Source organism: Teleopsis dalmanni, chromosome 2 (assembly GCF_002237135.1).
Source record: "Teleopsis dalmanni isolate 2A chromosome 2, ASM223713v2, whole genome shotgun sequence".
NCBI classification, from domain to species: Eukaryota; Metazoa; Arthropoda; class Insecta; order Diptera; family Diopsidae; genus Teleopsis; species Teleopsis dalmanni.
The window spans coordinates 14,050,730-14,065,478 of NC_051847.1; the positions used below are offsets into that span (position 1 = coordinate 14,050,730).

The 14,749-nt window shown below is 28.5% G+C and overlaps 1 protein-coding gene across 2 annotated transcripts in view; it reads right to left on the reverse strand.

Moving 5' to 3' along the window:
- Window positions 1-274: 274 nt before the first annotated feature.
- The window catches only part of LOC119683626 (kalirin-like), an 18,943-nt gene continuing 4,468 nt past the window's right edge, over window positions 275-14,749 (reverse strand). The window contains exons 4-7 of one of the 2 annotated variants that reach the window (XM_038097410.1): window positions 2,810-2,896; window positions 2,609-2,713; window positions 1,572-1,703; window positions 275-1,511 (exon numbers count right to left, since the gene is read on the reverse strand). In XM_038097410.1, the coding sequence (XP_037953338.1) occupies window positions 1,101-1,511; window positions 1,572-1,703; window positions 2,609-2,713; window positions 2,810-2,896 (735 nt within the window). In that variant the 3' untranslated portion in view covers window positions 275-1,100. The remainder of the gene's footprint in view (window positions 1,512-1,571; window positions 1,704-2,608; window positions 2,714-2,809; window positions 2,897-14,749) is intronic. The other variant, XM_038097412.1, reaches the window with a different exon arrangement.

A 14,749-nucleotide genomic window follows, 5' to 3' on the forward strand; every position in this document is an offset into this window, starting at 1 on the left:
TGCTGGTTAACTGTATATGACACACAATTAAGAAGAACGCTACTGCATTAATAAAAGATATCAAAAAACTAATGGAGTCGGATGAGTTACCGCAACGAGGATGACAAGAAATACTTGTCAAAAGAAGTATACTGAAAGAAAGAAATCTAAGCTTGAACTTGTTTCCTCGTAGAATAGAATCAGGGTAATTGCCTCATTTTAGTTTTCTTGAATCCTATCTAATATCTAGTAATGCTATGGACTCTTTATTTCTGTACATATATAAATTAATTTTATTTTAACTAACAATTCATATAAAATTAATTACAGTTAAAATAATAACTGAATTTTAACGATAAACTCCAAACTAGTATACAGAGATAAGCGAATTATAGCCATGTGAATAAAAAAAAAGCTCTGATCTGAGCGGTAGAGAAACAGAAAAGCTAGCTAATAAATATTAAAATAATCGAACATTAAATGATCATCCGCAGAAATTCAAACTACCAACAAATATTTAAAAAATTTCTTAACTTTTGCCCACTGTACTTATGTCAAGGACTTTTCATTTCCATACATATGTACTTTGTTGTTTTCTGCGCCAAGATGCGAAATTGTCTTATTAAGTTGGCTTTTTACCAAGCTGCAAATGCTGCATATGCTTAGCAACTACCAACATAAAATAGTAAAGAAGCTATTTATTTTTTGCTTTTATGCAGAAGTGCCAACAGGACAAAGCGAGCAAGGACATTACCAAAAATGTAATTTATCATAAATATTTGTCAAGTTTCTTCTTTGGTAGAGTAAAAAATAAATTTGTTTATTATGAACAGCATTTGCCAGTATGCAAACTTATTTTACGCTTGGTCAAATATTTGAGTCGAAGACTACAGCTGGGAAAAAGACAATAAACACACATAAAAATATATAATAGTGGAAGCACATAGGATAACGATGCATGACCAAAGCCAACGAGGCATAAAAAATATAAAGAAATTTATAATTATAATGCATTTTATAATAACTTAAAATATTTACATTTTCACTATTATAGGAGACTTAATAATAAACATAAAATATATAGTTAGTTTTGACCCCCCGAATGACTACCCCAATAAAAACTAATACAAATAGTGCCATATCAGCCAAACAGCAAGAGCTACAAACAATACCAGGTCCATTGGTAATGAAAATTTTCCTTCTCTTTCCGCTAAAATGCGTGAGGTTTCCATAACTCTAAGCACGAAGCGCATCCAAGCAGTTATGGAAGTCGCTTCCGGTGAAGAGAACTCATATTCCTCCTTGGTATTCGCCTTAAGTAATAGAGTAACACTTTTAGAGTTATTCAGCTGTAGATCAACAGTGGGCCAAGCATAATGTTGACGATAGGTGAGTCTTTTCTTACGTACTTCGGCACAAACTAGGCAGCGATCGAAAAGGAATACTTTTGCGCGGTGCTTTTTACGTGAACGATGATTGTATGCGTCGAGCTCTGTTGATTTGCGGAAGTTACCTTGTTCTAAAAGATTCAACTGGAAACAAATATTCGTTTTAATACAAATTGTGAAAAAGTAATTGTACAATAAAATTACCTCGTTTATATCTTCTATATAGGATATTTCTTCTGCTTGATTTACTACTTCTAACAGGCGACGCATACGCGTTTCTAATTTACAAACGGAAACCAATACAGGCTTGCAGCTAATACCACTTTTATAGAATTCCTGTAAGAAAGTATTGTTTTATAAATTATTATTATTATTATTTTAGTTTAATATATAATATTTTTTCGCGTGTATACTACTGATGAGAAATCAAATCATATAGTTTTGGAATGAAGGAAATAACACAATTAATAAAATGGATATTCAAAAATCTTGTACTAAGTTTATTGAGTGCATTGAATCATAAGTCCACCAGGTGAACCAAATTTGTGACCACCTGTATCCTGTTGTACTAGATACACATTTCGCATTGCTTGTAGAAAATAAACATTAACTTGCTATCAGTCACACTCCAAAATACTACACGAAGGGGCCTAACGTATCTTAGTCATCTTTTACATTAAATATGTATTATCTCGCGAATATTTCCAACGTTATTTCCGAAGTGTTGTATTGTGTTAGAAGGGAACTGTCAGAATAACAGAGACCACATATCTTTTTCTTGTTTCTATTTATAAAATAGCAAATTCATAAAATAAAAAATTCATTCTATTTCTCTTCTAAATGAGTTTAAATTTTTTTTTCTGCATCAGACTTAATAATCAAAGGCTGATAACTTATTATTAAACTTAATTATAAGTTATCAGTCTTATTATTAAGACTGAGAATTAATAATAAAATATAGGAAATAAATAAAAAATTTATTATACCATCAAATTCATTTTAATCCTTATATTAATATAATCTGTAGAGAAACTTGCATGTTCTTATATTTGATTCTTTCAACCAAAATTACATAGAACAATAAACTATATCACATCCCAGAGGACTTTGAAATTTATAATATATGTGATGCATCTTAATAATACATCTAACAAACATCTTTGATCCATTCAACGAGGTATCATAAGGATTTTTTTTTTATTTTAATATTTTTAGATCTTATAAATGTATCTTATACTTACAGATATGAATTGCTGCAGAAGCAAAGGATATCTGGTCAGTCTTTGTATGGGCTGTACCAAGAAACTATCAATGCCCAATTTATCATTGATTTCAGTTTGTAAACCCTAAAATAAAAAATTAAACAAATTAAATAAAAATGAAATATTTAACAAAATTTTTCTTTGTATTATTAATATTTTGTTTCAAAAAGATTTGCATACCTGGAACCATTCACGTTGCTCCTTACATAGTTCCATCGATGTCTTTTTGTTGATCATATATATCACATAACAGTAGAAGTGATTTTTCTGAAAAAAAAAATAATTTGAGTTATTGACAATTGTTTTAAATTTGCAAAACATTATCTCATATCAGTTAAATAATATCAAGTCAATTACAAGCTTTTATTAATTAATAACTGAATGTTTTTAATCGCAGACACATTCTTGATTAATTGAGCATTTAATTTGCATTTATCTTGACTTCATCTATACGAACAATCAATAAAATGAACGTCATCGTTCGCGTTTGCATTATTAATGCCGTAGGCTGAGATCAACTTTTTGAAAAATATTTGCTACTGTATTATTTTGTAAATTATATATATTAGAAAATAAACTTGCATTTAAAAAATTGAAATATATTAGATCATTTTAAAAGGTATTTTAAATAAAAGAAGAATTTTCACTTTTTTGTAATTATCAGCACTGATAATAAAAATATTTTCCACAGGTTTGTTGAAGTTAGGTTTAGAATCGTGTGTGCTATAAACTCCCCGTTTTTCGCCTACGGGTCCTTACACTACCCTAGGTGTCTTGTTTTAAGATATCTCCCACTTAGTGATTTGGTTTACAAGTGCTTTTCTGTAGTACATATTCTTGAGTAAAGAGCTACCTACATCACTTCAATCAATTTTTTTCTCTAACAATTTTGTACGACTTTTAAATCAATGTGATTATTCTTCTGGATCCTCATAAAAGTGTCTTCCCACAATTGTAGCCTTATTGTTGGTTATACTTGCCAAGGCATGACAATTGCACAATAGGTGAGAACTTGATAGTTTTTTTTTCCTCTTAGCTTAGAAAAATCATTTAATTGTCAATTAAAACTACAACGCTTTATCCAAACCTAACAGTAGACAATGTCCAGTTACACACTCACACAAGAGATATAATATTATTAGGTTTATGTCGCAAGTATTATTTCCAAGACCACTGATGATGGGTATTTGGCAATACTCGAAACAGCTGTTTGGTCAGCCAAAGATTCAATTAATTAAAATAATATGAAATGAATTTTTGTTGTTGTAGTTCACTGCTGTTCGAAAAAACCTCTTTGTGAAAATATATGTAAAAATGATAACTCAAAACAATGCACCATTTGGCACCTATTGCAACAGACCTATTGCAATATTTAACTCTGTCTGACTTCTGGCTCTTTTCTTACCTCAGAAAAGTTATTTCGCAGAAATCGAAATGAAAATCAGACGAAGAGATATTTTAATAGAAGAACAACTTGTAAGCCTTTCTAAAAACCGCTTCGAAGTTGGAATTAATAAATAAGAGTATAGTAGGAATAAGTGCAGATTAATAAGATTATAACAGATTATATATATACCATATATAAAGATTTATATTGAGACTGATTTTACTAAAGTATATATATAAAATATATCTGCTTGTGTATATCAAAAATGTAGCTCGATTTAGAAATATATTGTTATATATTCGTAAGTAAAAAAATAAGATATGAAATATATTAGTAATGTTATGTTTAATGACTTAAAATAGTTACTGAAAGATTTTGAACTGAACATTTTGGTATTAAAAATAATGTTATACGAATAAAAATAAATAAAAATATATACATAAGTATTATGTGAAACAAGGTGACGTGCCATATAAACCAAAAACGTGACAGAAATTTTAGGTAAAACACATATATCTGTAAAATTCAAAGTATTTCGTACCACTTTCATCACCTTTGCCGGGAATATTAAAATTAAAAAATAAACAATAATATAAAAAATATAAAATTGAAATACAAAAAAAAAGTATTTCAAATGCAAATAAAATTACTGGCCCGAAATGTTGCATAATTTACTTACAAACACACACGTGCATGCATGCATACATACAATTTACATACATGCATTTTTTTATGATTTTTTTTTAATTAAAATAAAATAATAAAATAGCAGTAAAATTAACTCTTTTGGAAGTCAGACGCGTAGAAAATTTTTTTAAATTTTTTTAATTTTATTGTGAGAAGTACACCCAACTTACAAGGAATGAACTGAAATACAAGGTGTGTCTGTCGCAATGAAAATAGCCAATTTCTATTCAAATTACTCGTATTTTTGTTAAAACTTTTGAATCTTTTTATTGGATTCGGAGTTGTCACTTTGGTTGTCACCAGAGTTGGTTCACAACAAATTGTACGTGCCATTAAATTAGTTTATTATGTCAAAATGCGGTGCTGAATTTTAAGTTTTGTGCAAATCGAATTTTGATTAAAAATAATTCAGAGAAGGGGCCATGCAATTGACTGTTAGACATTGACTGTTGGTTCCAATGTGAGACTTTTCGAATTTATTAGTTTTCGGAAATTTTGATTACTCATTTGAAGATTGAAATATAATATACTTTAATTATGTCATAGTGATTTCGTCGTATTTCTGAGCAAAAATAAATCTCTTATTCAATGGCTCAAAACTAATAACTTCTACAATATTTAAATAGGAAATTTTATTGTTTCTATATCTGTAGGGGAATTCATCTTTGGGGATTTTTCCATAACATATTATATATTTCTCCTCCTCATTGCTTAATACTTAGAGGTACTTTTATTTAATCATTTTGTTCAATGCAATAAGCAGTTTCAATAGAAATTTTCTACAGTAATCTGTTCATATTTTTAAGCTTTTTTTTTAGTACTTTAAACTAACAAAAATAAAGGTTAGCAGTTGCTCTTTGAACCTTTCAATAGACCATAATCAATGTAACTTCAAGTCTCTTCAACTAAAGTGCTTTTATCATCTTAGTGGATCCAAAGCGGTTACCCTAAAATTTGTAATATCAGTTTGGGGGTAAGAGCAAAACATATATTTATATTGTTTATAGCTTAAAGATCTCAGATAAATAAATTTTAAATAATAAAAGTCTTACGTAAAAAGAATTTGGATCATATTTGAACACATACGTTAAGTAATATTGGAGTAGCAGATTTGTGCACCAAAGTTCACGCAAGTACAAATTATGGCCAGTTGTGATATCACGAAAAGATGCCGTCTATACGCCAAAAAATAGAATATCTTCAATGTAATAAACGTGTCTCCTCCATTCAAGTATAAAGAAACTAATCTGACAAGACTATAAACTTGGCTATGTTCATAATTTAAAGGGATGACAGCTTTATCAAGTCTGTTAGAGAAAGAGTCTCGAACATTTTATGTCTTTTTCTAGCCAGTGATAGGCAATCACACATGAGGTGAAGGAAAGTGATGGGAATAATTAATAGAAGCAGTCTTATGACATGCCTTCCCAATACGCAGTGACTTATCAACACCGGTAAAAATAAAATGATCTTTTTCAAAGAGTCTTAACTTGAAATAATCATGATTTTCGAATTCCCTTATCAAAAATTATATAAACAAATAATAATTTAATATATAATTTAAAAAAAAAATAGTTTTAATTTTTTCATTAAAATTCTGATATGAGAACTTTATTTGCTTGTTTCAATCATAAACATGAGAAATGCATTAACAATTACATTCACAACGCAGTAAATTTCTCGACTATTTTTATAATTTCATTTGAATTTAAATTATAAAACTAATTAGTAATAAACGATTTCACATAATTTACATTCGATAACAATTTCTTACTATATTACAAGTTTAGTCACGGTGGCTCAATTAAACTAGAACTTTTTTATATATAAATATTCTATTTTTTAATTTACTTTATTGAATCAAAAAAATAAAATATGGAAACAACACTAGAAACTCTGTGATGTTTGGTTAAACACAGGTTTAGAGCACTTTCCAAAACTTTTTCAGGATCTCACATAGACCATAGACATTACAAAGAAGCGATATTGCAAATACAAAGAAGAATGTGTTAACCAATTGCAGTAGGCTGTCAAATTCTTTTTGCATGGCGACGTCTAAACACTGACCCATCGGTAGCCTAGGTATTTATAACAATTCATCCATTTTAGACACTGACAGATAGTATGCACAGCTATTTTCCTTAAAGATTTTTATATAACAGCACAAAAACATTAGCAGAGAGCGACAGAACGTTACGATCGCCCAAGCCATCACGAATGTTAATATCTGATTTCTTCAGAGCTATCCGTTATATAAATATTGTTATAACCTTACAAATATTAGTACTTGAATTCTTGTAGCCATTCGCAAGTTTTGATATAACCTCTCTATTAACCTCTATCTCACTTTGAGATATTGACAGCTCTAACAATAACCACTTGTGGTTTTTCAATTAAATATCCCTTGAATCACGGACAATATATGTTTCTCACAAGATACGAAGGGCACCATACAAGGAAAAATAGTATATAAAAAAAGTTAATATTTAATCTTAAGTAAATAAAGAGAAATTATTTACAGATAAAAAGGGGAATCTCTATTTGATATATGTGTAAACAAAATAATATATGTGAATGTGAATATGTTTTAGAATTTTCTTTCAAAATGATCTAATGCGATCATTATAATTTTAGGAGGTTTTCGTATTAATAACATTTATCTTTCGAGAAGAATTTGCCACTTGAAAAACTTTTGGCAAATTTGCAATACAAAATGTGATTGATGTTTATCTTAACACCGCATGACAAGACTGTTTAGATATGTGTACAAAATTATGAAAGAAACATGATTGCCAAATCTTTTTATAAGACACATTTTTGTTATATTTAAAGCAATAGTGAGATTATGTTTTTATATATTTCTATGCATTTAAAATTAAAAACAATATAAAACTCCTAGTATTTTACTAAGCAAATATATCGGTGAAAAGGAAAGTAGAAGGTGGAGAATGTCACACCGAAGAATATCATCTCATCAATACATCATTGCAATAAGAATAAATAACAAAAATAAAAAAAAATTATTTTTTGCATTTTTAATACAAATTTTAAAAAATATTAAAGTGAAAACTGTATCCATTGCTATTTTTTCCAAACAAACGTATTGAAGTCAGAAAGGAAAGAGTATTGGACAATTCAAAAAATTGAGTTTTTACATTTATTATTTAAATGCATTTATTCAGAGTTTTCATAGAGGTTGTTATGAATAAACAATTAACCAATATTATACAGAAAGGTTGATAAATTCATTAATCAAAAATTGTGATGATTAGATAAATACGCAGAATCATAACAAATTATGTTTTAATTAAGTAAAGGATTGTAGGCGTCAGCTACAATTTTTATAAAAATATTCCTCACGGGTATCAGAAATCTTGTATGTTACTATGAACTTCTACCCTGTCATGATAAAAATAATAGTAATAAAACGTAAATATGTAAATATATCACAAATAACAATTCTCTTCGTGAATCTAATTATTTATTATTACGGTTATGAGTAACTGAAAACAATAACCCCACGAGATAAAAAGCAATAAAAAAAATTGACAAATGTCAAAGAGAAAATGTGTAGGATATGCGAGACTTGAACTTCGTACTCCCTTAGTCAATGAACTGCCAATGTAAATAATAAAAAGTATAAAGTATTATCTCTATAACAATCTATAACAGAGCTTCTTAACCGCTAATCTGCCCCATTAGCTCCACCGCAATACACCTGTCTGTGAAATATTGTATTTTCAGCTTTAACGATATCATTTAATATTTTCCTGATCCAGAGTACATGTTGAGTAGAGGAAAACTACTCCAAAGCAGCATACTTTATTAAAGGTCGCTTCGCAGAGCATTTAGCGTTCCATAAAACAACTCCTATTTTTTCTCAGCGAAAATGTTTATTAAATTATAATCATAAAACGATTATAATTTTTATTTTTATGTTGAGGCTAGTTTAGTCAGTGCACTTGAGTACTTTTAATCTCTATTAACTGCGAGGTTTCTTCACAACCCCTCTTTACGCCATGACTGGATTATTATTTATCACTTCATTAGACTCTGTAATAACTTCAGATCTGCATACCTCCTCGAGGAGCCTGTAACCATTCTGAGAACCGATAACACAGTGTTGGTAAGCTTATCATTTTTTGTAAATAATTTCAAGCCTCTATCCTTTATATATTTTTTGATCGGATCAGCATTGAGGTCCCTGAGGATGTCGTTCGTCCTAATGTACCATGGTAACTTGAATTTTTATTTCACAATTTTTCATTTTCATATTATTACTTTTATATACTTGTACATATAAACCACTTTATACTAATATGAACTGAAAAGCTCTAAATATCTAAATAAATAATAAGTAATAAGTATATATATACTTCAACAACCAACAACCTGATTCATAAACAGCTAACTTTTATAAACAAATGCCTTAGGAGAATTCTGAAATTTTGGTGGCCCCGCACTATTAGAAATTCCGAACTATGGTCAAGATGCCGCCAACTTCCTATAGCAAACGAAATCAAAAAGCGTAAATGGCAATGGATCGGGCACACTTTGAGGAAGGCACCAAATGAAATCTGCAAACAAGCATTAACATGGAATCCTCAAGGAAGCAGAAGATCTGGTAGGCCCAAGCAAACGTGGAAGTGAACACTGGAGAAAGAAATCCAAGCAAGCGGAAAAACCTTTGGAGAAATTAAAATCCTGGCAAAAAATCGTGACAGTTGGAAAAAGTTCGTTATGGCCCAATGTTCCCCTGAGAACGTACTGGATTGATTGATTGATATATATACTTCCGTGCACTTAAATAGAGACAAAACTATTTGTGAATAGAATTTTCTTTTTCTTTTTGGGCTACCATCTACTGTCTGATTTTATTAGGATACGACCCCTAAGCAATATTTGGTGAAAATCAACGTTCAATTGTATTTGTTTATTACTTGAGTATGCCACGCGACTGCAATATTCGGTCTAAAGTAAGCTTTGCTAATGGGATTTACTTCATGTACTTTACTATTTCTTAATCGATAATAAGATGAATTTACCATAAAGTTTCAAAAACAAAGCACAATTTATTATAATTTTTTTATAATAATAATAATCCAATACAACATTATTAATAAAAAAAATAATTATTTTTTCTGTGAAACAATAAATACTATTTTTCAATAAATATTTTCTTATTTCTAAGAACGTGTTTTAAAGCAAATTGTACTCTTATTGAATTTATTTATGAACTTTAATGACAAAAATTTCTAAATAAATACAAAATATTTTCCTTTTCTTCATCGAATATTAAAACAAATTATCAAATTAATTTATCAATTCCAATTTCAACATATAAGCAAAGCATGAAATAAACCCCTATCAATTAGTCAGTGGCGTAGTCAAGATTATGCCAAGGGAGGCATACTATATGCTTGAAAATATTATTATTTGGGGCAGTGTTTTATAATGAACTATTTATAGATTATATTACGAAAGAGAGAATCTCTTTCCCTCCCTGGACGCGCCACTGCACCTAGTGCTTGGTCTCTATTTAATTATAAGATTTTTTTATATAAATGTGCAATTGAATATAATAAATTATTAATGAAAAAAAATTAATTTAATATTTTATTTTACATTTTGAAGTACAAAAACTGTATGAAATCAGTTGGCAAAAGCTAAGAGAAAGTCAACATTACTCGTATAATCAAAAATAAACAAAAATGATAACGATATTTTTTATTAACACATATAACAAAATAAATATAAAAAAAACATAAAAGAAATAAATTTATTATGAATTTAAAAAAAAACTAGACCATAAAAACCTCATAATTGAATAGTCGTATGTGTCGACTATGTATACAGACACTGAGAACAAATTAGTTTTCAAGTGAATTTGAGTTAAATTTTGTCAAAATGACGTCATTGTTTAAATAACTAATAATTAGCATGCAAATCGACAAAAGTGAACATAAGTATCTACAGCGAACTCGCATGTACAGATACTCGACGATTGAAGTTTATCTCAACTTGTTTGCTTGTCATCTGTGCTAATTTTTGCGAATATGTAAACGAGTTGATGTGCTGCATTCATACAAAAGCCAATAAAACTGAGAATCTGAGAATCTGCGAAAATGTGAAAATGTTCCTTTCTGTCACTAAATAATCTTGCATTACCTATAAAAACATTATCACGTATCCGTTAGATACGTTTTTAATGAGCAGCTCAGTATGGAACATTAGAGCAACTAACTGAAAACGCTATTGTAATTGAAACATGCACGTAGTAATATACCGACTCCCTTCCCTCTCGCCGCTGTGCCTCTTATCAGCAATAGTTAATTGCTTTTGTTGCAATTGTTGGATTCACATTTGAATCCGAAGTGTTGACAGAAAAATGTTTAAGAATTTTTTATTTTGAAATGTTATTCACATATTATATTTTAAAAAAATAGTTTTATTTAAATGATGAGCACGTTTCGTTTTTATTATGAAATGTTGTTGTTATTTATGTAATTCTCTAATATAAAAAAAATATTAATATTCAATAATATCAATATGCATTCCAGGAGAATGTATCACTAATTTAGTTAAGTAATTATGTCTTTTTAAACAATGGTGATTGATTGCTCTATATACTATAGTTCAGAGAGAAGTATCTTATGACCTTAAATCGTATACGAGATATGCTACGACAAAGGATACAATGAATATTACACAAAAGTTTAAATAGAGAGCGCCTATTGAAAGTATTAAAATCAAAAATAATCATTAAGACTTATTAACTTGTTAAAAGGACTTCAGCAAACCTAATCTAGCTTTATGTTATAGATACATAAATACATCTTTATATTTTCTATATGTTATATTATCTATATAAATATAAATAATTACTTCGAAATAATTTCATAGATTCTTCGTATAACCGCTTTAAAAATTCTTGTTGTAACTACTCCGATATTAATATATGTCAGTAGATTAAGTCGTTGTTATAGCTGAAGTAGTATTCCGATCGTTACGAGACAGACTTGGCTCGCCTTCCTTTTGAATAATCAAACTCCAATGAAAAAACAGGAAGTGACAATAACAAACACCCGTTTGTGTTTAAAACCTATGGACCTACTGGCTGTTATTTATCTCACCGAAATCAGCGAAGAATGTGCTTAGCAATTATTGAAATAAATCTTGTGTTGGTTGAACACGAAGATTTGTAATGCTGCTAAAGAAAGACTTATGAAAACCTTGAAAATTCAATATATGATTTTCAGAGTTTCTCCGACTTAAATCCGATTCACATTTCCTACAAGCAAACGCGTGTGCACGGTCCTTAGAGGGCGCTGTTCAATATTAAATATTGTAACTTATGCCAAAATGCACAGAGCCTTAATCGGTATAAATGTTATCCAAGTAACAAAAAAAAGTCGAATAAAACGATAAGTAGCTCCCTTCAGAAGACGATTGCAGAAATATGGTGAATGATAGATTAAAAATCCTTGGATAAAAAAAATTCCAACACACAATCTCTTGGTTTGTCAGTTTACAGTAACTGCATATCTTTCTATTGCTCTCTATGTAGCAAATAAATTTATATTGATAGAGTGGAAATAAAGAACTGTCTACAAATAAAAGACTAGTGTACTGAATATATTTCCGGTAAATACCTGCCTACTTATACAACTAACTGTAAGAAGAGTATTGAAACTTCTATAAGATCAAAGCGATTTTTTTCTTGTAGTTTTATATTACATAAATTATATGAAAATATATAAATTAACAATTAAATTTGTTTTTCAAAAAACGTGAATAAATAATAAATCATTAAGATTGTTCTTTGGGAATCAGGTAGAATCTTTACCCGAATGAGAAACCCAAATGAGGTTTAAAGCATAAATAAAAATACTTTTAATAGATACAAACCTTTTAAACCTTTAAACATAAATACATGTGATTTGATAAATTGAATTAATGCACGCTTGGATGCTTTAGTTAAGTTAAGCAAAAATATTACGAAAAAAATATGTATCAAGAAAGATTGTGATTTATGTATTTTAAAAACGACAAAAGTCACACAAAATAGTGACGTCAAAACTTTACATATTTATGTATCTGTAAAAAATGAAACAACACGAAAAAGCACAACTTTTAAAAATGCCATATGCCGCCTCAGAGAATTCCTCAACAATTGAAATAAAATAAAAAAATAAATAAACTTGAAGATATTTTCAGGTTAAAAAAAATTTCTCAGACCTGTCAAGATATCAAAAAAGACCAGAAAACAGACTGAGTAAATGTTAAAACAATAAACAAGTATGTGAAAAGTAACATTAAATCTATTTAAATACAATATTTACAATTTTTTTACTCATCGGTAAGTATTGAAAATAGCCGGTTCATTATCTGCTAACTCATAGATACTTGTAACTTTAGATTGCCAACAACAATAAATTTTTTTGATAATTATTAAACTTGAAACGTCACATTGTCACGATGTGAATTTTTGAGGGCCTGAGCATGAGTGTCTGCGTCCATAAATAATTATTTTTGATAATTTACAATATTTTTATGAAGTGCCATGCATGTTAAATACGTCACTTATATAAATAAATTTTACAGAAATCTTTATTAATAATGACGAAATACTCTATATTGTGAGTATTAAAATGTGTTTTAATGCTAAGTGAATATTTCTAAGGAAACCACAAGATTAGTAATTGAGAATAAATAATAAATAAAATATTTGAATAGTGATTATATGAAAGCGCTACAAATTTTTTGTTATAAAAACTCCGATTTTTCAAGCAATATACATATAAAGTATACTATATAAAAATTCATATATTTGCAACTGCACTCAATGAAAAATTTTAAGACATATAACATTGTAACGCTCTGTGCTCAGTTACTAGTGAAAAAAATTTGTGATAATATTTTAAGTGAAATTGATAGTAAAGTGTAATCAAAATGAAGTTATATCGATGAAGATATATAGTTTTATTTGTTTATACCGATCTTATATAAAAATAACCCATAAAGATATCAGACTTATAGCAGTCTTTCATAACTGTAAGGTAAGTGTTTAAGATCTGCTTTACTATTACACGCCCCAGCAAAAATTAAAGATGCACAGAAATTACCTTTTAGAGGATCTTAATCAGCTTAATCAGGTCATTGATAAGATGGTTTAAACTGCCCTTGCTATATATAGTAACACAATGTATCACCAGCTACATTTTCAGTTTCTGTGTTTTATTAATAATGTACTTATACCCCTAATAAAATTTTGTATCTAAGTAAATATTGCATGAGAAAATATCTTTTAATTTTTTTTCCCAGAAAAGTAATTTAAGTTTTGTGTGTGTCAAACTAACCAGTAAACATAATTCTCTATTCATTATATTTATGTATTTTTATCAATTTCATATCAAACACAACTTATTTAAATATTTAAATTGCTAATGAAATGCAAAACAGCAGCACGACTTAGCCAGCTCAGTTCAAGTCTCAACTGATGTCATAAAACAGGTGCTAATAAGCTAAACTTGAAATAACCTACAAACTTGGACTATAAAAAATGATAACGTTGAAAGCAATAACAATAATATGAATTCAATTATAAATATAATAATAAAAAACTGATTTCCAATATAAAAATTAATTAAAATATTAAAAACGCGGTAAAAATTCTTCTTCACTCATGAATTTTATAAAAACTAAACTTAACGAATAATTAAAAATTTATAAATTTATGTTATTTAATTTTTCTTTCCGCAAAGCATTTTTTGAAGTCACACCTACATTAGGAATAACATCAATCAATACATAAAAATCAATCAAGACTTTTGTTTACTTTGAATAAAAACAATAAATTATGGAAGAACCTAAACTCATAAGTAGCTACTTCACAGTTGGTTTAGGCTACTTAAGTGTTTGAGATTTATTGAGCATTAGGATTGGCTTAGCTTTGATTGACTGCTAATGCCTATATTTTTTTGTTTTATTTTTTAAATTATTTTTCGTTACTTACATCAAAATAAACCGCAAACTCATCAAATAAA